Source organism: Mixophyes fleayi, chromosome 5, assembly GCF_038048845.1.
Source record: "Mixophyes fleayi isolate aMixFle1 chromosome 5, aMixFle1.hap1, whole genome shotgun sequence".
NCBI lineage: Eukaryota > Metazoa > Chordata > Amphibia > Anura > Limnodynastidae > Mixophyes > Mixophyes fleayi.
In genome coordinates, this window is record NC_134406.1 from 187,695,873 (window position 1) to 187,721,744 (window position 25,872).

Genomic DNA, 25,872 nt, shown 5'->3' on the forward strand with positions numbered 1-25,872 from the left:
ATTGTTCTTTCATAAATATATGTAAGGGAGAGCATTAAAAGTAGTGATAGTAAAGTGGTGGATATTTTGGCCAGAATTAACATTTACAAGAAAAGGACATAAAGTACCAATGTGAGCAATATTTTTTCCGTTGCATATTCTGCGTTCTACGTTTGTCCTGCATGATTAGTAACAACGGGGTGAGCAGTCACAGATGAGTTAGTGAATCCTCCTTCCTTAAGCAGATGAAGCAAAAACTTTCTGTGCCTGTGGCGCAATCCAGCATATGATGGCATGGAGAATAGCTGCTGGCTTGTAGCGAAGTGGTTCCATCCACTGGTATACATTATGTTGAACACTCCATGTGATAATTGGTCGATTGCAACTCTGCCACCAAATCCTTCTCTATTTCTATTAATTGCTGCCTGTTCAAACCGAAAAAAGCATGGCTCATGCAAAGCATTCATGTGATTATTGACCGGTTTCCTCTCTGTACTACATCCCTATTAACAGCATTGAGAATCCACGTAGAATTGTAAAATATATAATACAATTTAGTCAATATATTTGATCTTAATTAGCACCTGTGTTATTACTAATGCATTTATTGACATTGTAGCATTTTGCATTATTTTTCTAACAAAAGACAACCCGTCTCATGAATTACTGAATTGATGCTGTAACATACATTACAACATTGTTTGCTGATTTGTGTTTTTATAAAAATGTTGTGCTAGCTGGATAAACATATCTATTGTTTTGTTGTAGACTAGTTCATGAGACATTAGAATCATGATGAGGTTCTAGAGCTCATATGTCAAGAAAAACCAGCAGGAGAGACAAAGTGGAGGTAATGAAGTCTGCAAGCTGAGCTTTATTAGAAGAGACGGGTTGCTGATAGCCATAGTATTGTTTCAGCAACCTAGTGATAATCTGTGCTTCATTCTTTGCAGTACTTTATGCGTTTAGGCGGAAGAGTTGATTTTGAGGGTCAGCTGCGTAATACTAAAGTGCTCATTGCAATAACTAAAAAAAAATATATATAATAAATAAAAAGTGGTTAAGAAGTGTTGTGACTTCACAAAACAAACTTTATTTGGGAAATGTTATTATGCTGCAAAGAGAAGCTCAATAGTTAAGGCCATTGACCCTGTAACAATGACATAGAGAGATTTGCTGGAGGTTCAGGTTTGTATCCCACTGTCTGCTCCTTGTGACTATGGACAAGTTAATTTGTCACACTGTGTTCCGAGTGTCCCAATGAAAATTGTAATCTCAGGTTAGAAATTAATAAAAAAAAGAAATCCAGGCAAATTTGTTTTGTTATAAAACAACCCCACCCCCCTGGTAACTGTAAACCTTTGGATGCTTCTGAGACCCCTGCAGTTGTTGCTGTACTTTTCCCTGCCTCACCCATTTAAATGATTCATGAGTTCAATTCCCGACCATGGCCATATCTGTGTGGAGTTTGTATGTTCTCCTCGTGTATACGTGGGATTTTGCTGGGTGCTCCGGTTTCCTCCCACACTCCAAAAACATACTAGTAGGCTGCTAGTAAAATTAATCTCTCTCCCTCTCTCTCTCTCGTCTCTCTCTCTCCTCTCGCGCTCTCTCTCTCCCCACCCCCAATGGGGCAGGGACTGATGTGAGTGAGTTCTCTGTACAGCTCTGCGGAATCTGTGGCGCTATATAAATAAATTATGATCATGATCCACTGTCCAGGAATCGACACAAATTTTAATGAATACAGTGATGGTGATGTTTAACAAGAATGATGAATAGAAGACCTGCAATGCTGTCAGGTCAACATTATTGATCCGCTTCAGCACCCATTGTATTCATACACAGTTCCCAAGAGTGTTGATTCCTTGAGAAGGAACCTTTAACCAGTGGAGGCAGGGGCGAGTACAGTGTGAACTGTGAGCGCCCCATGCAAGGTATCCCTTGGTTTATGCTAAATTGGGGAGAAGATTTGCTCAATACAGTGGATATTAAGCTTTTTTCATCCAATCAAATTGCATGGTGCCTCTTGTGATCCATTAGTTTGATTTGAGTGAAAAAACAAGCACATCTTTGCAATTACTGTGTTTGTTCTGCGGAGTATGCCAGTGCTTTAGACATAAATGTTAATGCAATCTTAATAACAATAACTAATTAGCACCAGCCATCAATTTGCGCAGCCATTTTATGGTCTAAACCTGTAATCCTGAAAATACGTGCTATTAGTCTGCTAGGAACTATGCCATACTTTCCTATTTTTCCTACTTTGCTTCCAGGTAGCAAGAGAAGATGTGAGTGGGGCTTGATGACACAATTCACTTCATCAAGTGGCCACCACTATTGCATTATCAAACCTCGCCCACCACCATAAAGTTTTAAGAAGTGTTAAGTGGGGGAGGGTGGCAGTGCTTGGGAGTGTCCCACTGCCTTGCCCCAAGTAAGATCTCCAGGAGATTTGTCTGTTCTCTCTGGAGTCTCCCAGACACAGTAGCATCGGGGAAGAATTTATACAAAGTCCCCTGACATCCCTTGGGAGCCTAATGGAGGTGATCATGAGGACTATGGGGTTTGATGTCTCAGTACTTCAATGTTGCGCACAAAGCACCAGGTTTGTCAAAGAAGCGCCACACTAGGGCCTGTGAATCCATTTGGCGGGTTCAGCCTGGAATAGCGAATTGATAGACTGTACTCTCATGAATTGTTCCACTGTGAGTTGGTGATATGTGCTTTTTAAAAAAATGTAAATAGAATTGCTGATGTTCCAACCACATTCATTTCTTACTGCCTTCTATTGTGTCCTTAAGCTTATTTTCTGCAAGGAAGAAGGTTTGAACTATGCTGCGGATTTGTAGCAATTACTAAGTGCATATTTTTGTCATCACGTATCAGGCAGCATAACCTCAGAGGAGAAATGCCAGGAGAGTGCCTGCTGAGAGGTGGCAGAGTGTCACCTGATGTTCATTTCAAGCCACAGTATTTGTAGGAAGCAATTTAATCAACCGCAGCAGCCATCCTGATTGAAAGTGTAAAGCCATTGATAAATTCAATTGCTCTTTCAGTATGCGTGAGCTTTTCAAATTGCAGATTTACCGTTCTGTTGACCTATATCCTTTATTCTCTGGAGCATAAAATATAATTTAAGTAAAGACACGTAAAAGAAGGATGTTGCTCATCATTGCAAAACCGATATAGGTCGTGGTAAATTTTCCACCTTGCCGATTGTCCTTGACATACAAACAATGACAAATTATGATTCTTCTGCTTACGAAATGTGGATGAAATGCACCATATCCATTTTATTTTATAGAGGCTACACTGTTTGATTTGATGTACAAAGTCTGAACAAGCTGTATGTATACACTTTTTGTTGTTATTGATTTGTAAGGTGTCCCAGGGCTCCGCAGCATCAGAGAGTGGGAAAAACAGAGCATAAATAAAATAGGGCTGTACAAGGTAGTACCAATAAATAAATGCAGATATATGAATAAAGAGGATAACGAGAGCCCTGCTCATGAGCGAGCTTGCAATGTAGTGGGAAAGGGGCACAACTGCAACAAGGTGGCTTAGTGGTTAGCACTTCTGCCTCACATCACTGGGGTTATGAGTTAAATTCCCAACCATGGCCTTATCTGTGTGGAGTTTTATGTTCTTTCCGTGTTTGCGTGGGTTTCCTCCAGGTGCTCCGGTTTCCTCCCACACGCCAAAAACATACTGGTAGGTTAATTGGCTGCTATCAAATTGACCCTAGTATTTGTGTGTGTGTTTCAGGGAATTTAGTCTGTGTAAGCTCCAATGGAGCAGGGACTGATGTGAGTTCTCTGTACAGTGCTGCTGAATTAGTGGCGCTATATAAATAGATGATGATGAACAGCAACGCAGAGCGCGTGGAGATTGGGACAGTTGTGAGGGTATACCAGTGTAAGTAGAATAGATGGGAGTAGGGGAAGCTCTAATAAAGAGTTTTTAGAGAGTGTTTCAACATTTAGAGGCTGCGGGAGAGTCTGGGTGGGCTTGATATGGAATTCCATAAGTGGGTAACTGCACAGGAGAAGTCTTGCAGGTTGGAATGAGACAGGGTGAGATGCAGATCAGAAGTAGATTTAAGGGGTCGTGAGGGAGGTTATCTCAGTTGAAGTTTGAGGTGTATGAAAGGGTGGTGATACTAATAATGTTGTTTGTACTGTATGACAGGACAATTCAGTAGCAAATGCTCAAGCAAATGGTTTATGTTCCCGTTTAGCAAAGAGATAATTTCGTAAAAGTGGTTTTAGGCATACTAACTTTTGTTTTATAACAAATGCAATATCATACAGTATACAGATGAATAACCCTTTAACTTCCAGGGGTCCGTGAAACATTACACCTCAGGAAGCTATGCAATTTTTTTCTTTCATAAGGAATACTCTTGAAAGTTTTACTCTACCAATGCAAGTTTTATATAGATATCATTTTTTTGGACCATAAAGGGCTGTTCTTAGTACCATGGTTGAGTAACCACCCTTTTTAATTCATAGCCATTTACATGGAAAAAATTTTTTTTCATGGTTCTTCCCTCCCGATAGAGCATCCTCCCTCCCAGGGAAGGTGGGGCTTAATTACATGAATTGCGTCATTAAGCCACTCCCTAGCATTGCAAATTCACAAGGGGAGGGGCTAAGGCCACGCCACTTCCCACACTTGCCCCATGGAATCTCCTCTGGGAGATCCCTGAGGGGAGAAATTGTAAGTTGGCAAGTATGAATTAAACCCAAGAAATATCTGCAGCTTATAATACTTAAAGTGATAACAAATATGTGTTTTGGTCTGTTTTGGTCCATACTAAATTATTAACTTTATTAATATATTACTTTCCATCAATTTAATATTTTTTTTGATGTAGCGTGTGTAAGTTTTATTATGTGTGTCAATGTATGGCATTTTATTTGGCATGTTCTAAAATGGCCACAATAATGAAAGCTATTGTTTGATGAACAGTGATATCAGAAAGTGACAGAGGTTAGAATATTTCATAGCTGTTTATAGTAAAATTATTCACACCACCCCTATATTATATATACTGTGTTCTGCCCCTACTTTTAATTGTAACCCATTCAAAACCTAGAATGTGATAGACGATTGTAACATTTGCCTTGCATTCTTTGCATATATGTTATTTGGTTATTCATGTTGTTAGTATAGTCTTGTATAGATTCATAAGCGATTTTTGGCAGGATATGGATAGTGAACAAACACACAGGTAGTTCCTACCATTGGAGAACTTCATGGCTTCCTTCTCACACATGACATCACTTAATGTAAATTGAAGTACTAGATCAATTGTGCTTTTATTTACTTTGTGTTTATTTCTGTCTGCTGAAACCATCCCAGTCATTGTTTTTAGATATTACAGAAATATATGAATGATAATTCAGCTGATATAAAAATCTCCTTACTTTTTTTTTAGTTTTGGATGGAATTATCCTTTAATAATAAATAGGGAAGCGTTAATGATTTATTAATAATGTTTCATTCATACAGTGCTTGCATATTCAGCAGTGATTTACAATAGAGAACAAAGACTGTAATAAAACGAGACTGGGTATTAACAGAAATACAAAGAGGCAAGATAGCCCTGTTCGCAAGCTACAAATCTATAGGAGTTTGATACATGAGGATAAGTGCTATATATTATATATTGGTCCAGCCAGATTGCAATGTGGCAATGTGCTCTGTGGGGCTATTTGGACCAGTCACACAACAATATTGGCTTTGGGGTCAGAGGGTTGTTTGAGTATAGAAAGAGAATACATGAAAGTTTTGCACAAACTGTGTGGGGGGGAATGGGTAGAATAGCCAAGGGGGTTTAAGAAGATGTTTGAGGAATTTGGTAAGCTTTATAACTGTAAACTCTGTTTAATGCCTCAATGTTAATGATACGGAGTGTAACCTGTCCCTGAAACATTGAAATGTACCTCTAAAGATTGTGGAGGTTATTTTTGAAGCACCTACGATGCACATTGCAAATTTTGGTTTTGCACAAGTGCATCTATCTAGGCCAACCACATGAGTGTGCACCTACTTTTCTGTGCAAAGGTATAAACATCGCATTAATGTACCTCCCAACTGTCCTCATTTAGGCGGATCTGTCCTAATTTGAGTGCTGTGTCCCACTGGTCGGAGCGCTTCAAAGGGCATGCGGCATTCAAGAAGTGTTTAGTGATAAAAGGTTGGGAGGTTGGATAAAAGGTTGGGAGGTATGCCTTAAAGTCCAACATCCTTCCACCATATAACCACTCATTTTATTTAATAAATGTATTCAGTTTATACTCTGAAATACTGCTCGGTTTAACCTACTTTATGACTTAAATTCATTTTAATTTTTTTTATTATATTGGGCAAAATGCACCTAGATATTTTCCACCAGTGTGCAACAGTAAGGTGCAAAATATATCCCAGTAAAAGACTAGTACCCGTCTCCTCCTACTCTAAACTGGTGCAGCCTTTTCTTGCAGTGTAGAAAAGGCTGTGGGTCCTTGTCCAAAGCAAGAATTCACCCAAAAATGTGCACCCTTAATTTTAGTAATCTTGCTCCACAAAACAATCTCTGCATGGGTCCTCCCATCAGCCAGCCTAAAGTTGTATTCTTCTAAATAAACTATTGTCATGTCATCATACTGCTTTATATGCTCATTCTATAGATTGTGAGTGTGGCTAGCTTTCAATAAAAAAAATTAGAGACCTTTACTAGACGTGTAAAAGAAGCATGGTCAAATAGTATTCTTAAAGGTTTACGTTGCTTACAGCAGATGGTGCTAGTGGATATTGTGTAATTTCTATCTTGTTTATATTTTACAGGTCCTAGCGTCATGTCGAGCCTTTATACTTACAGCAAGAGTTCCAACCAAGGTAGGTTCCCCTTTTATACTGCTGCTTCTTCTGACCCTTGTACTGTTTGTAGCACATACCTTGAAACTGTTAAAAAAAACAAAAAAAAAACAGTGAGGAAAGGGGCTGTCTAACATAGGCCAAGCACAGTAAAGCGCGCCATGTTCGTATGCAAGGAGTATTATATTTGCTTTATTATGTAAGCCTAATAGCGAATGTGGTTTTCACTATCAAATTAAAGTTAACAAACGTTTTTTCTGCTTATGACCTGTTTGTGTGTGTGTGTGGATGTAGAGCTTGACGTATCGCTGACTCAACATATGGATGTAAATACAATATTTTTATGGGTGGCTTTTTTGAGCGTAAATTGTATCCAATTCAGCATCGGGCTGTGGTTAGCTTCCCAGAAGAGATAAAGTGCCTGATTGAAGTCCAAACGTACAACCGTTGGCATATCATATCTTGCGTGAATTATCACTGCGCATTTCCAGTAACCAAAGTTACGCAAATGAAGCAACTGCACGGAATTCATATCCGCACGCATCTGACACTTACGACTTGAGAGACGGAACGGGGGAGGGAAGTCCGGACTTACATACAGTAAGGGTGTGTTCATGCAGATGCGGCTAATTCAAATCCTGTGATTAGCATATGCTCGGAAGTCTTTAGCCATATCTTTTGTACCTGCTACAGGTCAGCTGTAAATAATGGATGATAGCGATGACCGAAATGGCATTGTCTTTGTTTCAGTAGCATTGTGTCAGTAGGTAAGCACAGAATAACAGTACTTTTTTTGAAATTTAGTTAGGTATTTTAAAATAATAGATGAAATAAAAAAAAAAAACAACAACAAATCCCCAAATACATGTTTTTTTTTATTGGAAAAAATTAGTTATTTTTTTTCCATTTTTTTTAGTTTGTTATTTTATTGTTACCGGTTGTATTTTAAAAAATTGTGCATTCACAAAAAAATAAATACGCATTTAGTAAACAGTGCAAATTCTCATAAAAATACTTCAGCGTGTATGTGTGTCTACTCTTACAAAATTGCATTGTCTTCAATGCATTGTGCTCTTTTCGAATTTTATACTCGACTGGTGGATCTCATAGTGCTGGTGTCATGGGATATTAAGTCCATGAACAAAGTATGGATGAATCATTTCAAATCATATGAGAGTCTATGGGGCTCTCTGTGTAACTAATGGTCTTGTCCGACAATGAGATAAACTGAAGACTTGTATCATTTTTGACTTCTCTAAAGTGGAAGCATTTATCACGAATATACCAATAGAATGTTATACACTGTCAAATTTTTTCCTTTACCCCACCACCTCTGTCAGTTTCTATGATGTTATATATTGATTGTGTGCTCTGTGTGTGTTGCTCTTACTGTACATTATGGTGCAGGTAAACAGTGCTGGGGTATGACAAATGTCTGGATCTTTCCAAAGTCATTGCTCATGATTGTGTAACTGTGAGTGTAAAACAGTTGAATTATTCTTTCACTTAATTGTTCTTTCGGCCATAGGCTTGCTAATCCATCACTTACAAATAAATTCATAATAAAATGACAGAATTTAGTTTCCATTTTTTTTTAAACTGAATGGTTGAGAACCAAATGATTTAATGGATATCACTCCTTAAACTCTTTGCATTTAAAGTATCAAACATTTCTTGGGCAGCAAATTTGACTTTAAAATTGAGCCTGGTATTGAGACTGTCATTGCAGTTTTGATAGGCAGTAAATAACTGTGCCCATGACCGTTATTATTATATGTGTGATCTTGGGCAGCACTGTGGCTAAGTGGTTAGCACTTCTGCCTCACAGCACTGGGGCCATGAGTTCAATTCGAGACCATGGCCTTATATGTGTGGAGTTTGTATGTTCTTCCCATGTTTGCGTGAGTTTCCTCCGGGTGCTCCGGTTTCCTCCCACAAACAAAAAACATACTAATTGGCTGCTATCAAAATTTACCCTAGTCTCTCTCTCTCTCTCGGTCTGTTTGTGCATGTTAGGGAATTTAGACTGTAAGCTCCAATGGGGCAGGGACTGATGTGAATGAGTTCTCTGTACAGCGCTGCGGAATCTGTGGCGCTATATAAATAAATAGTGATGATGATGACCAAGATTCACTGAAGTTCAAATCTTTCTTATACACTACATGGCCAAAAATATGTGGACACCCCTTCTAATTGGTGTTTTTGGCAATTTCAGCCATACCCATTGGTAACCGATGCATAAAATCAAGAATGTGTCTGAAGAGCTCAGTCACTTTCAACGTGGTATTGTCACAGGATTCCACTTTTCCAACAAGTCCGTTTGTAAAATTTCTGCCCTGCTAGCGCTGCCCCCGTCAACTATAAGTGGTGTTACTGTGAAGTGGAAACATCTAGGAGCAAAAGCAGCGTAGCCATAAAGCTGTAGGTCACACAAGGTCACAGAAGCTGAAGGACATAGCACATAAAAATCGCCCGTCCTCAGTTCCAAACTGCCTCTGGAAGCAACATCAGCACTAGAACTGTTCATTGGGAGCTTCATGAACTGTTCATTGGGAGGCTTGTCTGCCACAAGCCCTAGATCACCATGTATAATACCTACCATTGACTGGAGTGGGAAAAAGCACATACCCAATTCACACTGGAGCAGTGGATATGCATTCTCTAGAATGACGACTCCCGCTTCACCATCTGGCAGACTGACTGACAAATCTGCATTTGGCAGCTGCCAGGAGAATGCTTGCTGCCAAATGTGTAATGAAAACTATATTTGGTGGAGGAGGAATAATGTTCTAGGGCTCTTTCATGGTTTGGCCTGGGCCCCTTAGTGCATGGAAAAGAAACGGAGTGTTGTAAGGACGCGTTCGAGCAAATGCATACAGATTCAGACTGAGATGTAGTCAGAGATGTGAGATATGAAATGTTATTATTTGCGGGTGGTCAGGGGCAGATGTAAGTAGCGGATGATGACAAACATTCGAACTAGCAACCTGCTTGATATGAGGTTTGCGATTGATTCTCAGACATTTATTGAGAGTTTAGTAGTTGCTTGGCCATTGATTAGGATCTGCTGAACGTGATGAAGCAAAGATAAAAATTCCCCCACAAAGTTGTTATCCATTCACTCATCATCTCCCGTCTTGACTACTGCAACCTCCTGCTATCTGGCATATCTGACACCCATATATCCCTACTTCAATCCTACATTGGATCCCTGTTTCCTCTAGAATCCTATTGAAATTACTCACACTTATTTACAAAGCCCTTTCATACATCTCAAATCTCATCTCAAAATACTCTCCCTCTCACCCTCTTAGATCTACCTCTGACCTGCGCCTTATCTCATCTCTGGTAACCATCTCTCATTCCCATATACAAGTCTTCTTTCGTGCTGCTACTCCACTTATGGAATTCCCTACCCTGTCCAATCAGGCTTTCCCACAGCCTTCAAATCTTTAGATGTTCTCTGCATTCAAGTCCATAAATATTGGGACATCGACACAATTCTCATATTTTGGGCTCTATACACCACCACAATGGATTTGAAATGAAACTAACAAGATGTGCTTTAACTGCAGACTTTAATTTGAGGGTATTTACATCCAAATCAGGTGAACAGTGTAGAAAGTAATGGGACAATCGACTCAAAAGCTATTTCATGGACATGTGTGCGCTATTCCCTCTTTATTTCATCATCAATTAAGCAGGTAAAAGGTCTGGAGTTGATTCTAGGTGTGACATTTGCATTTGGAATCTGTTGCTGTCGACTCTCAATATGAGATCCAAAGAGCTGACACTACCAGTGAAGCAAGCCATCATTAGGCTGAAATATCAAAACAAACCCATCAGAGAGATAGCAAAAACATTAGGTGTGGCCAAATCAACTGTTTGGAACATTCTTAAAAAGAAAGAACGCACCGGAGAGCTCAGCAACACCAAAAGACCCGGAAGACCACGGAAAACAACTGTGGTGAATGACAAAAGAATTTTTACCCTGGTGAAGAAAAACCCCTTCACAACAGTTGGCCAAATCAAGAACACTCTCAAGGAGGTAGGTGTATATGTGTCAAAGTCAACAATTAAGAGAAGACTTCACAAGAGTGAATATAGAGGGTTCACTACAAGATGTAAACCATTTGTGAGCCACAAAAACAGGAAGATCAGATTAGAGTTTGCCAAACAACATCTAAAAAAGCCATTACAGTTCTGGAACAACATCCTATGGACAGATGAGACAAAGATCAACTTGTACGAGAGTGATGGGAAGAAAAGAGTATGGAGAAGGAAAGAAACTGCTCATGATCCAAAACATATCACCTTATCAGTGAAGCATGGTGGTGGTAGTGTCATGGCGTGGGCATGTATGGCTGCCAATGGAACTGGTTCCCTTGTATCTATTGATGATGTGACTGCTGACAAAAGCTACAGGATGAATTCTGAAGTGTTTCAGGCATTATTATCTGCTCATATTCAGTCAAATGCTTTAGAACTCATTTAACGGCGCTTCACAGCTCAGATGGACAATGAGCCGAAGCATACTGCAAAAGCAACCAAAGAGTTTTTTAAGGCTAACAAGTGGAATGTTATGCAATGGCCAAGTCATCACCTGACCTGAATCCGATTGAGCATGCATTTCACTTGATGAAGACAAAACTGAAGAGAAAATGCCCCAAGAACAAGCAGGAACTGAAGACATTTGCAGTAGAGGCCTGGCAGAGCATCACCATGGATGAAACCCAGTGTCTGGTGATGTATATGCATTCCAGAGTTCAGGCTGTAATTACCTGCAAAGAATTTACAACAAAGTATTAAAAAGTGAAAGTTTGATGTAGGATTGTTTAGTTTGTCCCATTACTAATGCTGGCAGGCTTGGTGTAATTCGGCAGTCACATTCTACAGTGTTATATAGGTAACACACAAAGAGGAGAGCTCCATTGCTCCATTTGCTGACTGTCATTGCTGAAATACAAATACTAGGCCTGACAGGCTTTTCTTCTAAATTTGCAGTCAAAGTGTACGGTGTTATCCATATGGATTCACAGCAGTACACAGAAGAGCAGGAGCACCAAGCAGCTGCTGGCACCAGTCATGATGCTAGTAATCCCTCTACATCATCTTGTAAAGTCTATGTAAAAGTGCATAGTGTTTTTAAGTCAGGGAAGCAAAAAATTTTTTAAAAAAACACCTTTTGCCTTGGTCAAGAAAAAAAGACCTATAATCCAGGCAAAGATATCTGCAGAAAAAAATAAAATTTCTACACACGCAGTGGCAAAGAAAGAATGAGGCCTTCGCCTTTCTCTGTGAGTGCGAGTTCTGCAACTGTCACAGGAATCTTCTTGTAAGGTCAGTCGTGACCAAGCAAGTGGTGTCCAAATACTTTTACGTGCCTGCGCATACACCTCTGCAGCTCCCCTGCTTGCGCACACACCACTGCAGCTCCCCTGCCTGTGCTTACCTCTGCAGCTCCCCTACCTGGCACACACCTCTGCAGCTGCCCTGTCTGCATGCACTTCTGCAGCTCCCTTACCTGGCACACACCTCTGCAGCTCCCCTGCCTGCGCACACACCACTGCAGCTCCCCTGCCTGTGGTTACCTCTGCAGCTCCCCTACCTGGCACACACCTCTGCAGCTCCCCTGCCTGGCACACACCTCTACAGCTCCCTAGCCAGCACACACCTGCAGCTCCCCTGCCTGGCACGCACCTCTGCAGCTCCCCTGCCTGGCACGCACCTCTGCAGCTCCCCTGCCTGCACAGACCCCTACAGCCTGCCTGCACATTTACTCTACACAACTTTCTAGATCTCCTCCCTACATATACCCATTTAGCTACCCTCTCTGTACACGCAACCTTCCATCTTCCTTTTCCCCTCAAGTTTGTTCACCCTCCCCATTTCTACTTCTGTTCTGCACACTATTTAAAACAAATGTATACCTGCATGTCTCCATCTCTATTCACTCCAAGAGCCTTTAGAAGGTCTAGTTGGATCTTCACCACTCTATGGCATGACAACGTTGTAGTAGAAAGCAGGTTTATGCTTCTTTTAATTCTCTTTCACAATTCCATGAACCACTGCAGTATTATTTGTTACTTTGCTGAAATGTCATATTTAAAAATATGCACTGAGAAATAAATGATTCATGAGATTTTTGTCCTTGTTTAAGTCGATGTTTGTTCTACACACAGCAGGAAGCAATGATAAATATTATTTACAAACTGTAAAAGTTGCTACACTTCATCAACATGGGGTTTTTATGTGCTTTCTTACTACAGCAGTTTTTTTGCAATGTATTAATAGTGTTTATTTCCTGTGTTAAATAATGTCGCTCTCTTTTTGTTTTTATTTTATAGCTCGAACTAACTTTCAGTTATTTGGAAATTCAAGGCATGATTTGCAACAAACCTGGCCATGTAAGTATATCTCCTGTAAAATAGCCTTTCAGTAATATAACAAAACATTGAATGTGCATTCCATAATAATGAAAATATTTTTGAACTGACAATGCACCATGCATGATAAATATAGGCAGTTCTATTTAATTGGCGTGATATAAGCAGAGCTTCCTGTGAGAACAGGCAGCACCCACATCAGTGTAGTATGCATTAGTGTCTTCCTTGACAGGAAGCTAAGAACATCTGTAGAAAATGCCATATTCTCTCCTTTACCTGTCAAAGCTAAAGTGGTTTCCTGCGGCTGTGTGCCTCTAAAATACCCCTATTCTCGGAGGGTACAGTCTTTTGGAGATCTACTCCATGTACAATTATATTATTGAAGTATGACAGTCTCTAATTAATGAAAATACTAATAATAAAAACATTTTCCCATACAGCATGTAGGCGTCTGTCATTTTATTCTGTATAATTTTATCTATCTATGAATACATCGCTGTGATATGTGACATCTGGAGTAATGAAAGTGTCATCTCTTTTGAATCTGTTTGCATAGCGGTAATAATAACTGGATATATTTGATATCTATACTTCTCCATAAAAGATAAGTATGACTATAGAATTCCCACTGTATCTTTCAGTATGCTCACCTGAAAGGCTGTGTTAAGGAATGACCATGTTGACATAGCTTGAAATAATATAATATGTTATGAAGTGCTTTCTGTGACATGTCACTGTTTACAAGGGGCCTGCTAGCTGTTGCTGAATTTTAGTCATCGAATATTATCCTAGGAAAATTAGTTTTTGCTGTCATGTGCACTGTAGTCTTACTGATGTATTTAACGCCAGGAGTCACTTTACAGTAGATTTCACAATAGATCGTAAAGCCAGCTAAAACCACAGCTACAAACACAAGCCTCCTTCATTGAACAGACCTTGCTGGTAATGTGCAGCACAGATCCAAGCTCCAGATAAAAATAAGCAGTTGAACATATGACCATTTTATGGCTGTTTCAATTGCAGCTGGATGTATTAACTCTTGTGTTGCCAACATTCTAACACTGATGAGCTGTAGGAGGGTCTTCGGACATTGAATTGCACGTTGTGTCTACTGGTTGAATCTTGGCACTTCTATTTTTCAGTTTCTTTACACATAAGAATTGAGTAAAATAAGAACACAAATGGTGGTCCATTTTGCCAGAGAAACATTTCTAAATGGGTAAAATCCCAGACAGAGGCCTCAAAATACAGTAGCAGTAGTTTAATAATGTTATTTTTTTTTTTTGCAGACATACTGAGCCTGATCATTAAGGAATGTGAAACTGCCATAATGTGCATTTTTGAAAATAAATTCACAGACATCGGGCATACGTAACATCCTTATTCAACAAGGAACGGATCTGAAGGAACGTCTCTTGTTGAAAACGCGCTAAACTGACAGGCACACTACACTGCAGAATACTTACAATAAATATGTAGAATATAAACAGAGCAGATGCAAGGCGGCTCGGTGCCCTAGGCACAGCTTCAGCATAACGCCGCTCCTCCCCTCAATTCCTACTTCCTAGCCCCTCACACACTTGACATTTGTAACGTAAAAATAGTAGCTCTTACTTCCTCTTGGCTGGCAAGGCTGCAATCCAGAGGCACTGATGTCCATATGTACTGATGCCTGACGCAGAACGCTGTCCAGACTTCACTTCGGTCCAGTAGCAGACACAGGATATCTAGAGGGGAGGCTCCAAATGTTAGATTTCAGAAAAAAGCAAAAAAACCTTAACTCCTACTGACATATCCCACCGCTGCCCACCTGCTTTTCTTACACACTTCCCTTGCCTATTTTTATACATGCCCGTCTACCCACCAGTATTTGCAACATATGCCACCTGCATCCATTCGCTTTTGTCACACCCTGCTCACCAGCTTTTCTCTCATATGCACCCTGCTCCAGGTGCCCTAGCCAGCTTTTTTTTTCACACATTTCCACCTCCCCGCCAGCTTTTTTTTCTCAAATGGTCTGCTGCCCAGCAGCTTTTCTCAACATACATGCCCACCCTGCCAAAAAGCTTTTTTCTCACATGCCCTCTTACCAACAAGATTTTAATAAACAGCTAAATGCTGTATGTATGTCAGTGTTTCTTAAAGCTGGTCCTCAGGACCCCTAATAGTGCACGTTTTCCATATCTCTAATGCTTTAGCACAGGTGTATTCATTACTGACTGACACATTGTAACAGATACACAGGTGGTCTAATTATTTCCCTTGTCACCTGGAAAACATGCACTGGGGTCATGTGGACTGGATTTGAGAAACACTGATTTAGATTACCTTTGTTTGTGTGTTAATGTGTTCTGCAGTTGTAAAATGATATAGATAGCAACAGGGGGAGAGCCAAATTGTGGGCATATAATCATAATAAAAAATGGTTGCTCAAAACTAAAGTTCCTTTAAATTCTTTTAAATTAATACTCGTGGGGATTCCTGAACATAAAGCACCCCTCCCCCCATTTATTTTAGCCCCCTCTCCCCTCCGCTCTCTCCAGCCCCCTCTCCCCTCCGCTCTCTCCAGCCCCCTCTCCCCTCCGCTCTCTCCAGCCCCCTCTCCCCTCCGCTCTCTCCAGCCCCCTCTCCCCTCCGCTCTCTCAAGCCCCCTCTCCCCTCCGTTCTCTCCAGCCCCTTCTCCCATTGTTTTCTCTAGCCCCCTCTCCCCTCCGCTCTCTCCAGCCCCCTCTCCCATTGTTTTCTCTAGCCCCCTCTCCCCTCCGTTCTCTCCAGCTCCCCCTCCCATCTGTTTTCTTTAGCCCCCTAGGGGTGGCACTGCCAGGAGCTAGGCAACAGAGAGATGGGGTAAGACGGTGTTGCTTTGTTGCAGCGCCTTTATTTATATGTAAGGACTGCAGCAAGGGAAAGATGACTGCCTGCTAACTAACAAAGTCTCTTTCAGAGACCTTGTTATTGTGTGTACTTGGCCATAGTGCTGCCCCTCCCCAGAGTCCGGCGCCTAAAGCTGCCTAATGGTGGCACCGGTCCTTAATATAAAGTCCCAGGAGAACGCACTTAAGGAAAAAAAAAGTATTCAATTAAATATCCCCATGAAATAGTAATGGCCAAAAGTTTTGAGAATGACACAAATATTATTTTTCACAAAGCTTTAAAAGGAGGGTGGTGCTTGAAATCTTAGTTCTTCCTCTGTTAACCATGGTTACCTGCAAGGAAACACATGCAGTCATCATTGCTTTGCACAAAAAGGGCTTTATCAAGAACTTCTAGGAGAGAGGTTCAATAGTTGTGAAGAAGGCTTCAGGTCACCCAAGAACATCCAGCAAGCACCAGGACCGTCTCCTAAAGTTGATTCAGCTGCAGGATCAGGGCACCACCAGTGCAGATTTTGCTCAGGAATGGCAGCAGGCAGGTGTGAGTGCATCTGCACACACAGTGAGACAAAGACTTTAGGAGGATGGCCTGGTGTCATGAAGGCCGGCAAAGATGCCACTTCTCTCTATTAAAAAACATCAGTGACAGGCTGATATTCTGCATAAGGTACATGGATTGGACTGCTGAGGACTGGGGTAAAGTCATTTTCTCTGATGAATCCCCTTACAGATTGTTTGGGGCATCTGGAAAAATGCTTGTCCAGAGAAGGAAAGGTGAGCGCTACCATCAGTCCTGTGTCATTCCTACAGAAAAGCATCCTGAGACCATTCATGTGTGGGGTTGCTTCTCAGCCAAGGGAGTGGGCTCACTCACAATTTTACCTAAGAACACAGCCATGAATAAAGAATGGTACCAAAACATCCTCCAAGAACAACTTCTCCCAACCATCCAAGAACAGTTTGGTGATGAACAATGCCCTTTCCAGCATGATGGAGCACCTTGTCATAAGGCATAAGTGATACTCAAGTGGCTCGGGGATCAAAACATTGAAATTTTGGGTCCATGGCCTGGAAACTCCCCAGACTTTAATCCCATTGAAAATGTGTGGTCAATGCTCAAGAGGCAGGTGGACAAACAAAAACCCACAAATTCTGACAAACTCCAAGCATTAATTAAGCAAGAGTAGGTAGGTGGCCATCAGTAAGTATGTGGCACAGAAGTTGATTGACAGCCTGCCAGTGGGAATTGCAGAGGTCTTCAAAAAGAAGGGTCAACACTGCAAATATTGACTCTTTACATAAACTTAATGTAGTTGTCAATAAAAGCCTTTGACACTTATGAAATGCTTGTAATTTTACTTCAGTATACTATAGCAACATCTGACAAAAAGGTTTAAAAACAATGAAGCAGCAAACTTTGTGAAAACCAATACTTGTGTCATTCTCAATACTTGTGGCCATGACTGTGCATTAATCATAATGTTATGAATGTTTACTGTACATAAAATGAATTTTTACAGTTGCTCTTGATTGCCATGTGACATATGTTCTAGCATGCATTCCCGACAGTTCTCTATCACTGGGCACTTACACCAGATCTGTTGCTGGTGCAAATGATACGACTGAAAATAGCGTACCTTTGAGAAGGCCAAATGTAGAATCGCATTTGAGCTTGGCACGCCCTTACTGTAGTTTGACTACTTGCATACGCCCAGTCCCTTCCCTGTTCCGCCCATGAAATCGTTGGCTGTAGAAAGTGTCCTTTGTGCTTGAAGATAAATTTCATACATTTACATTCTCTGGTGTATACTTAGTTTCTGGGCATCCACAGTGCAATTTAACACAAAATATGGCACGTATCGGCATCTGTGTTCCTTAATGAATCAGGTCCACCAAGGCATTCATAATAAAAGCTGGAAAGAATAGTAAAATTTAGAATATTTTTGCATATCTTCATTAGATTAAATATTCTCATTTTAACTAATAATGTTCCCTCCAGCTCTTATTATGAATGCCTTGGTCTGTGACTTTTAATAAGCCATTAAGGCCACTGCACTGAGCAGAACATATAATAAGCTTCCAACAGAAGAAGTGAGGGCTTACATTATTCTTATTTTGTTATAATGCACATATGTGCAACCTCCTGTAAATAATATCTGTTTAAATAGTTCTGTTGTAATTACTTCACTGTTCATTAGGAAAACCTGTGAATTGTAAGGCATACTGTACCCCCTACTGTAAGTTATTATAGTATATTTAGTACAAGTTGCCTTAGAACACAAAAGGCACAAAAATCTGTGTTCCTTAAAAACCCTTTATGTCCCTGTTATGCTCATGAGACTGCATTTCCAATTACGGAGCTACGGAGGTGATTTTAATGTTGTGGCAGATCGGTATGTATATATAATATAAATTATACACATATACATACCTGGTATTATATTCTACCTGGTATAATATATAATCATCCCTTTTTTTTAATATGAGTGTGAAATGGTAAAAAAAACATTAATCAAAACAAAGACGTTTATATTTGAAAACCCATTGGCAGTCCCATTGGCAGTACTGGGAGAAACATCACAAACCTATTTTCTCTGCATTCCAAGCTGACTTTAGAGAACTTGGCTTCATATTCTTTTGTTAATGTGTAAATATCTCCATAGCAACAAGTAATTTAAAGATAATCTGCACCAACTGAGTGATGACAGCATTGACAGAGGTAATTATCCTCTGTGGAGCATAATTCTAATTGTAAATGAAATGTGCATGAAATGTTACCCTACAAATATAGACACACCAGGTTGACAGCAAATCATACTTGTTACAGTCATCTAGTTGCATCTTTATTTGCCTTTGTTAAACAAACTAAATATACATGTAGAAAGTTAAATTTTGGGGGGGGGATTAAATTAGCCACAAAGTGTTTTGCGACCATTCCGAAAACACTTTGCGGCGGATAATTTTACAGAAATATCTGCTCATTTTTCCTTGTGCCCCATAGAAGTGCGAGGAAAAATTAACAGATATTTCTATCTTGGTAACAGTAAAATTGCGCAATCACAGCTAATTGAATCTGCCCCTTTGAGTGGATTATTATAGCCTAACAATAGTGAGATTAGAGTTGTGCCTAACAACTAGCCCTTATATTTAAGCCTAGCTTGAGCCTTGCTGGAAGTTCCAACCAGAGATTCTCAAACTTGGTTTAAATTGGTTCTCAATCCAAACTGTTGGATTGGCCCTGAAGTTAAAAAATTATTTAGAAATGCTTGAATTTTAGATAAGGGTTATATCTGAGCAAAGCAGACAGTTTTGGTCCTAATGTATCAATACTATCTGAGTATAATTTAGAAGTAACATCTGTGGTCTATGTAAAATCAGCATATACTTTGTGAATGGCAGATATATATGTCCCAGGCTGTCTTGCTTATATGCTTTTAAACCCCAGGGAGAATGGGAAGCTTTTCCCAAACACCAGCAAAGAGTATGTTTAGTTTTATGAAAAACTGGTAAGGGTCCCTGAGGGGTAAATGGAGAGAGAAGGGTGGGTTCCATTTACAAGGCCCAGTCCATGTCTTTTGTTCTGCCAGTCTGACAGCGGGCTAATTGATGGTTGCACCTGTGAAGTGTATTTGTAAGGGTTGTCAGATCAGTCTCACTCTCAGACTTTGGGAGAAGGTTGGATGCCTCCTGAGAGACACTAGAAACTGTGACCATTAAGTCCTGTATGTTTTGTGTGTGTGTGTGTGTGTGTGTGTGTGTGTGTGTGTTGGACACAAGGTCCCTCACTTGAGAGAGGGTGTTCCTGTGTTTTGTTAGTGTTGGACAGGCAAGGTGTTTATTTTGAAGCCTTCTTTGTTTTTTTTCTGTTTAATAAATGTAGCTGATGCTAGTGTCCCGGAATCTATGACTTGTGAGACTTGTCTGCTGCTGTAAACTAACATCTACCCGAAGAGATGGCACCTGTTCCCCTAACCTGGTTACAACTTGTTCTCCTTTATGCCAAACTCTGCAGCACAGCTATTCTACTCTATTTACACCATACTCCGGTATTTCAGTAGCCACCTATATTTGAAAATATAATTTTTTTTCTAATATAATGTCTTTTTTTTATCAAACAAAGAAATATAGTAATGTGATTATTTTCCAAAGTACTATAAGGGAGGCCAAAATTTTAACCACCATTTTTTTAAATTTGCTGCACATTAACATCTGTAAGAAAGTTTTTATATACACAAATTATTTCTTTTTAAATTGTGAGAGGACAAAATACTCATGTCAACAAATCTGTTATTATGTAACAAAAAACCGGTATCAGTAACCCCACTGTAATATTAAAGCTATCAATTATCATGTCAAACTATAGGTAATTTATTTAATGATTCCATAGCTCTGACATTCTTAGGGGCATATTCAATTGTCCCAAAGTTCCGCGGCGCTAAAACTATTATAGTTAATACTGTAAAATCTAGCTGGATTTCAGCTCGCGGCTCAGGGAGCTGCGAGCTGAAATCTAGCAAGTAAATTACCGTATTAACTGTTTTTCCATGCACGATTACCGTAATAACGGTAATCGTGCGCGGACCGCGGGATTTTCGGCGATTCCCGCCGACAATTGAATATGCCCCTAAAGTCACTTTTTTATGTTTAAAAAATAGAAATATCTAACACTAAATAAATATATAATTGCACACATTGTAATTATTTTTGGCAACGTATTTTGAAGAATACCAACCAGATATCTGTTTAATTTGCACACTCACACTTTCTTGTTTTTATTCACAAATGGCCAAAATGGTAACCTATAGAACAGTCACAGAAATAGTCTTTGGTGCTAGTTAAATAATTACATGCAAGTAAACAGCCACAGATTTTTGTTTTAGTGTGGTTATATTCTTAAATGCAGTGAATAGTGTTGCCTAATATATTGCTTTGTATGAAGGATTGCTACTTTAGAACTTTATACTTTTTTAGAATGTCACTCTACTGTTTTCTGGCAGACACTTTAGGAAGTCACAGAAGAGAAAAAATATGTTTGAAATGTGTCATATTTCCGAGATTGCTTTTGTAGAAGAATACTGAGGTTGACTATGGTAAATGTGATCCATGGGAATATGTTTAGAAAAAGTAACTTCAAATAAATTGACGTGCTTGACAGCATTAAAGCCCATAATATGGTGTAAAGTAGGGTACATCCTCCATACGTTATTCTTTAATGACATCTCTGGGGATGTTCTGCCTGATATATGAACCAGACTTGAAATCCTGAGCTCTCAGAGAATTTCTTTCTCCGTGATCTATGTATTTCTAATATGGTTTAAAACCACTTGACTATAACACACAGGAAGTATGCAGCAATAACTGTAAATTTTCTCTCCCTGGCTAATTCCATAAACCTTTTAGAGTAGGAACATGTAGCGTTTTAATTTGTGTCTTTAATTTTTATTTTTCTAATGTTTGATTATGCTTATTCTCAATATATAAAAAAACTTACTTCATATCATAAATAAAAAATACATTTTCCAGTTTAAATTTTTACTAGTGAAATTCCATATAAAAAAATTTTTTTACGCTTTGCAAATCTGTCTCAGTGCTAGGTATTGTTACTGACCCCAGACATTGTCGGATGAGCCATCTGACCTTTGGGAGACAGTGCAGTCATAATTTCTTCAGTCAGTCGATTAATATTGTCCCTTCCAAATCCGTTTGATCACTGATGCTGCATTTGCATAAAAAAACAAAACAAAAGTGGAAACAACATGTGAACATAGACGTAAGAGCTATGCACATGGGTTTGATATGAAGTTCACATGCGCTATACACGTGGTTGATTTGTGCATGATCTCATGCATTTATGAATGTGTCTAGAAGAATGTGGTAATCCATTGAGATGAATGGGCTAATTAAACATTTTAGAGAAGCTCTGATGGGCAAATTATTAATTAAATATTGATTTTTAAAAAAAGAATATTCCCGATTTCCCCAATTCATTTCCAGCAGCAGTACTGTACAGCCTGAGTTAATGAATGCCAAAACAATGGGACACCAAGTATATGGGGCTCCCCTGCAAAAGTGGAAACCAGCACCAGTATACACTCCAGTATTTGAGTGTATCCACAAAAAACTAGTGGGCTCTCTGTCCCAAGCACTACAAGCCCTTCTGTAGATCGCTGGGACTCTTCCCAGCACATTTTAGTATGTTGGTACTGGGGTAATGGAAAAAATTGGGACCCTTGGAGCAGCAACTTTGTTATCCCAGAAGCCCTAGGATAATTTTAATAGATCCTTAAGATCCCTGCCCATTATACAAATTTATTATTAAAAAAGTAAATATAAACACAATGGGCCTGAGTCATTAAGGAAAGTAAGGCAAAAAAAGGAGTAAATGTTCCCTGGGACAAACCATGTTACAACGCAAGGGGTGAAAATTAGTTTGTTATTTTGCAGATAAGTTAAATACTGGCTGTTTTTTTTCATCTAAAATACAAATACTTGCTAGCTTTATTTTTACACTGCTATTCAAAGTTGATCTAGGTCATGCCCTATCCCAACTATAAATCTGTCCCCACATTTGAAAGTTGCATCCCCCTCCAATGCACAGTGCAACATGGTTTTGCCCAAAGTTACTACTTTTTTTTTATGCTTTGCTCTCCTTAATGACTCAGGGCCAATAAGCACTACCTGATACACCCGTTTACCACTTTATTACACTGCCGTTATCCAATGGGTATTCCTGACATTCCAATGACAATCTTCTATATTTTAATTCAAATGAGAATGTCCTTAATTTGTAATCTAAAAGAAAAAACCAAACTACGTTTTCTTTATTTGAATGCAAATGTACATAGTTGAAATGGAACTTGCAGAGTCCAAAACCTGTGCCACAAAGCAAGAAAGTGCAATTGTAATCATAAATGGGTATGGATGCATTGCATAGTATGTGTTCTAACTTAACATGCATATGATTTACACATGCATTAAAAGAGTAAGTCAGGCCCAGTGTAGCCAATCTAAAGTGGATAAATCTAGACACTCACACAGCCCCTTAAGACACCTTTTTTAACATGGGCTTTTCAAATGACTTGTTGTGGAAATCATCTACTTTTGTGAAAATGTGTAAATTGCAGGCTTGTGATCATTGTACAAAGTTTTTCTCTGACGCATGGCGAGACCTTATCTAAAGGTTAGGTTCTCCTGGACCCAGTGCATAACAAATAACATTTCTAATTGGAAACTTAGGACAAATGAATCCACCATCCAGATCTGAATGCGGAAAAACCATTTACTGCAAAGTCACAATCCCTTCCATGATGAGCCACTCTATTTGCCACTCAAAAACATTTCTGTGACTGTCTCATACAAATCTGAACTGTTGTGAAGTATGCCAGTCTCACTGACTTCATGAGGAAGCACTATGTGACACACAGACCAATCACAATGCACTCTCTCATGTAGTCTTTATACGAGAAGTGCATCTAAGTGTACAGTTACTGCGGAGGAAGATACAATACTTTCCAACCCTTGTATCTCTTCTATATTCAATCTCTGTCAATCATGGCATACTTTTAGACCGTGAATGCATGTCACTGGGACTTGTAGTGCAGGTAATTCCGACGGAAAGTGAGCAGCAGCATCATATGGGCAGGAAAACCCCTTAGTTCCCATTGAACCTAGAACCATATCTGAAGTTGAGGTCTTTAGGCTTTGTGGGGTTACCATTTTGTTCTTCTTTACAGTGTTATGTTTCTACTAATATTGTTCTGTTATGTGTACAGCTGTATTTTGTTTGACACACTCTAAAAAAAAACATAAGTAGAGTAAAAAGTAAAGCTGAAAGGAATGACCATTTTGCTTAAAGCAGCAGACATAGAGGTTTTTTTTTTTCTTTAAATAGTAAGCAAAGTATCTTTTTAAGCATGTATCTGATTGTCATTTGCTTGTCATGTTTCTTAGCTGTCCTACAAATCATTATCTTCTTTTCAAAATATCTCTGGAGGACAGACAAGTATGGCTGCTTGTCACAAGCATACTGACTCACAGCTCTCAGGATGTTATGTTATGTGATGGCCAACATGAGGGAGGAATTTACAGCTCAGGCACAGCTCAGAGGGGAATTCCAAAAGCTCTCCACTCCCTACATCATGTACCATGTGACTGTGGTTGTCATGGTATTCACATTGCACTGTGCAGAATTACAAATTATTAGTAGCAAATTAAAGAAGTAAACCAATATAGCTTTCCACAGTGATTTATGTAAAAATAAAGGTATCTTGGTTACCATGCACAATTTTTTTTTATAATGCAATGTCATTTTGAGTGGAGTTGCTTTTTGGTTTATAATTTTTATGCAGTCACTATTATGTTGACAAACATCCTTAACTTGCACTTATTAAACTGGTATTTTTATAATTCACTTTGTCAATGCAACTATGGCACAGCCTATTATAATCAAACATTTTCAGAGTTTTTATAGATAGATATATGTTGTTACTTAATAAGCAGAAATCAATGTAACCACTTTATATTGCTGTATTATTAATTAGATCAAATGTGATAATGGACATATACCACACAGTGCATGGCAGGCTGATGTATTTTTGTGAGGTTTATCACACAGGAGTAAGATTGATAGAAGAGTTTTGGTAGGGTTTCAGGAACAGAGACAATGACACTGGTGACTCTGGCTCTCTTCTTGCATAGTAAATGCTGTAGTGCAACAAAAATATAATTATATAAAATATATTGATACATTCATATTTATATTATGCATATGCAAAGTGAAAATGTTGTTTTTTTTAAGTAAAGGTGAAGCTGGAAACTTAGTATGTACAACTAATATAAATGTAATATAAATGTTTTACTATTAAATAACAGAAATCTGACATTTTCTGAACAAATAATTAAGTATGAAATATTGTGTGGTGCAATTGTACATCCTTTCATGTTTTTTAAAAGTAATATATCATTTATTTCATGTTTTTGTTTTTTTATAATTTTCAAGTAGGTGCTTTTCACATTCCCTTATGAATGCTGCTTAAAATGTCTTACAGCTGGTAGTTGAAACTGAAAAATGCAATATATCCATGAAGATGGCTTCTTCAGAGGATGTCAATGAGGTGATGGCACATATTGGCACTTGCCTTCGAAAGATATTCCCGGGATTGTCACCTGTGTAGGTACCATGATTTATGTATGTGTGAATGACTGGACACATCTGTACACTACTGGACACTATAGTACTTAATGAAAAAAATATAATTTATCAGATTGCCATGTGAATGCATCATTTGTGTAGTTTTGTTTTTTACATTCAACACATAAAAATGACACATAAATAATGTCTTCTGTATTTAAATCTTTTTTAACACAGGTCAGGGCTAATAAAAAAGTGTGGACGCTCTTGTCTCTAGATGACACTATTTAATCCAAGCAGGAAACAGAAAACACGTCTCCAGGGGAAAAAGAGGCATTGCATTGTCTTGTACCGTTGCTGTTTTTTCCTTTTAGATTTCTGAGAATTGGCCAAGGGGTAGATTTACTAAAACATCTTAAAAGGAAATGTGGAGGTGTTGCCTATAGTAACCAATCAGATCATAGCTATCATTTATCTAGTACATTCTAGAAAAAGATCTTTTAAAAAAACTTCTTTTTATAAGTTTTAGTAATTCTACCCCCAAATAGGAATGATAGTCAGTGATAACACACTACTTTCCCCTCCCACCATACTACCTGCTGGGATGTCACAATTGGATGGACTCACCATGTGATCAATA

The 25,872-nt window shown here is 39.1% G+C and overlaps 1 protein-coding gene across 3 annotated transcripts in view; it reads left to right on the forward strand.

Moving 5' to 3' along the window:
- Window positions 1-25,872, forward strand: part of CARMIL1 (capping protein regulator and myosin 1 linker 1) — a 227,789-nt gene that overhangs the window by 61,952 nt on the left and 139,965 nt on the right. For all 3 annotated transcript variants that reach the window (XM_075213171.1, XM_075213169.1, XM_075213170.1), the window contains exons 3-5: window positions 6,814-6,864; window positions 13,191-13,250; window positions 25,150-25,271. In XM_075213171.1, the coding sequence (XP_075069272.1) occupies window positions 6,814-6,864; window positions 13,191-13,250; window positions 25,150-25,271 (233 nt within the window). The remainder of the gene's footprint in view (window positions 1-6,813; window positions 6,865-13,190; window positions 13,251-25,149; window positions 25,272-25,872) is intronic.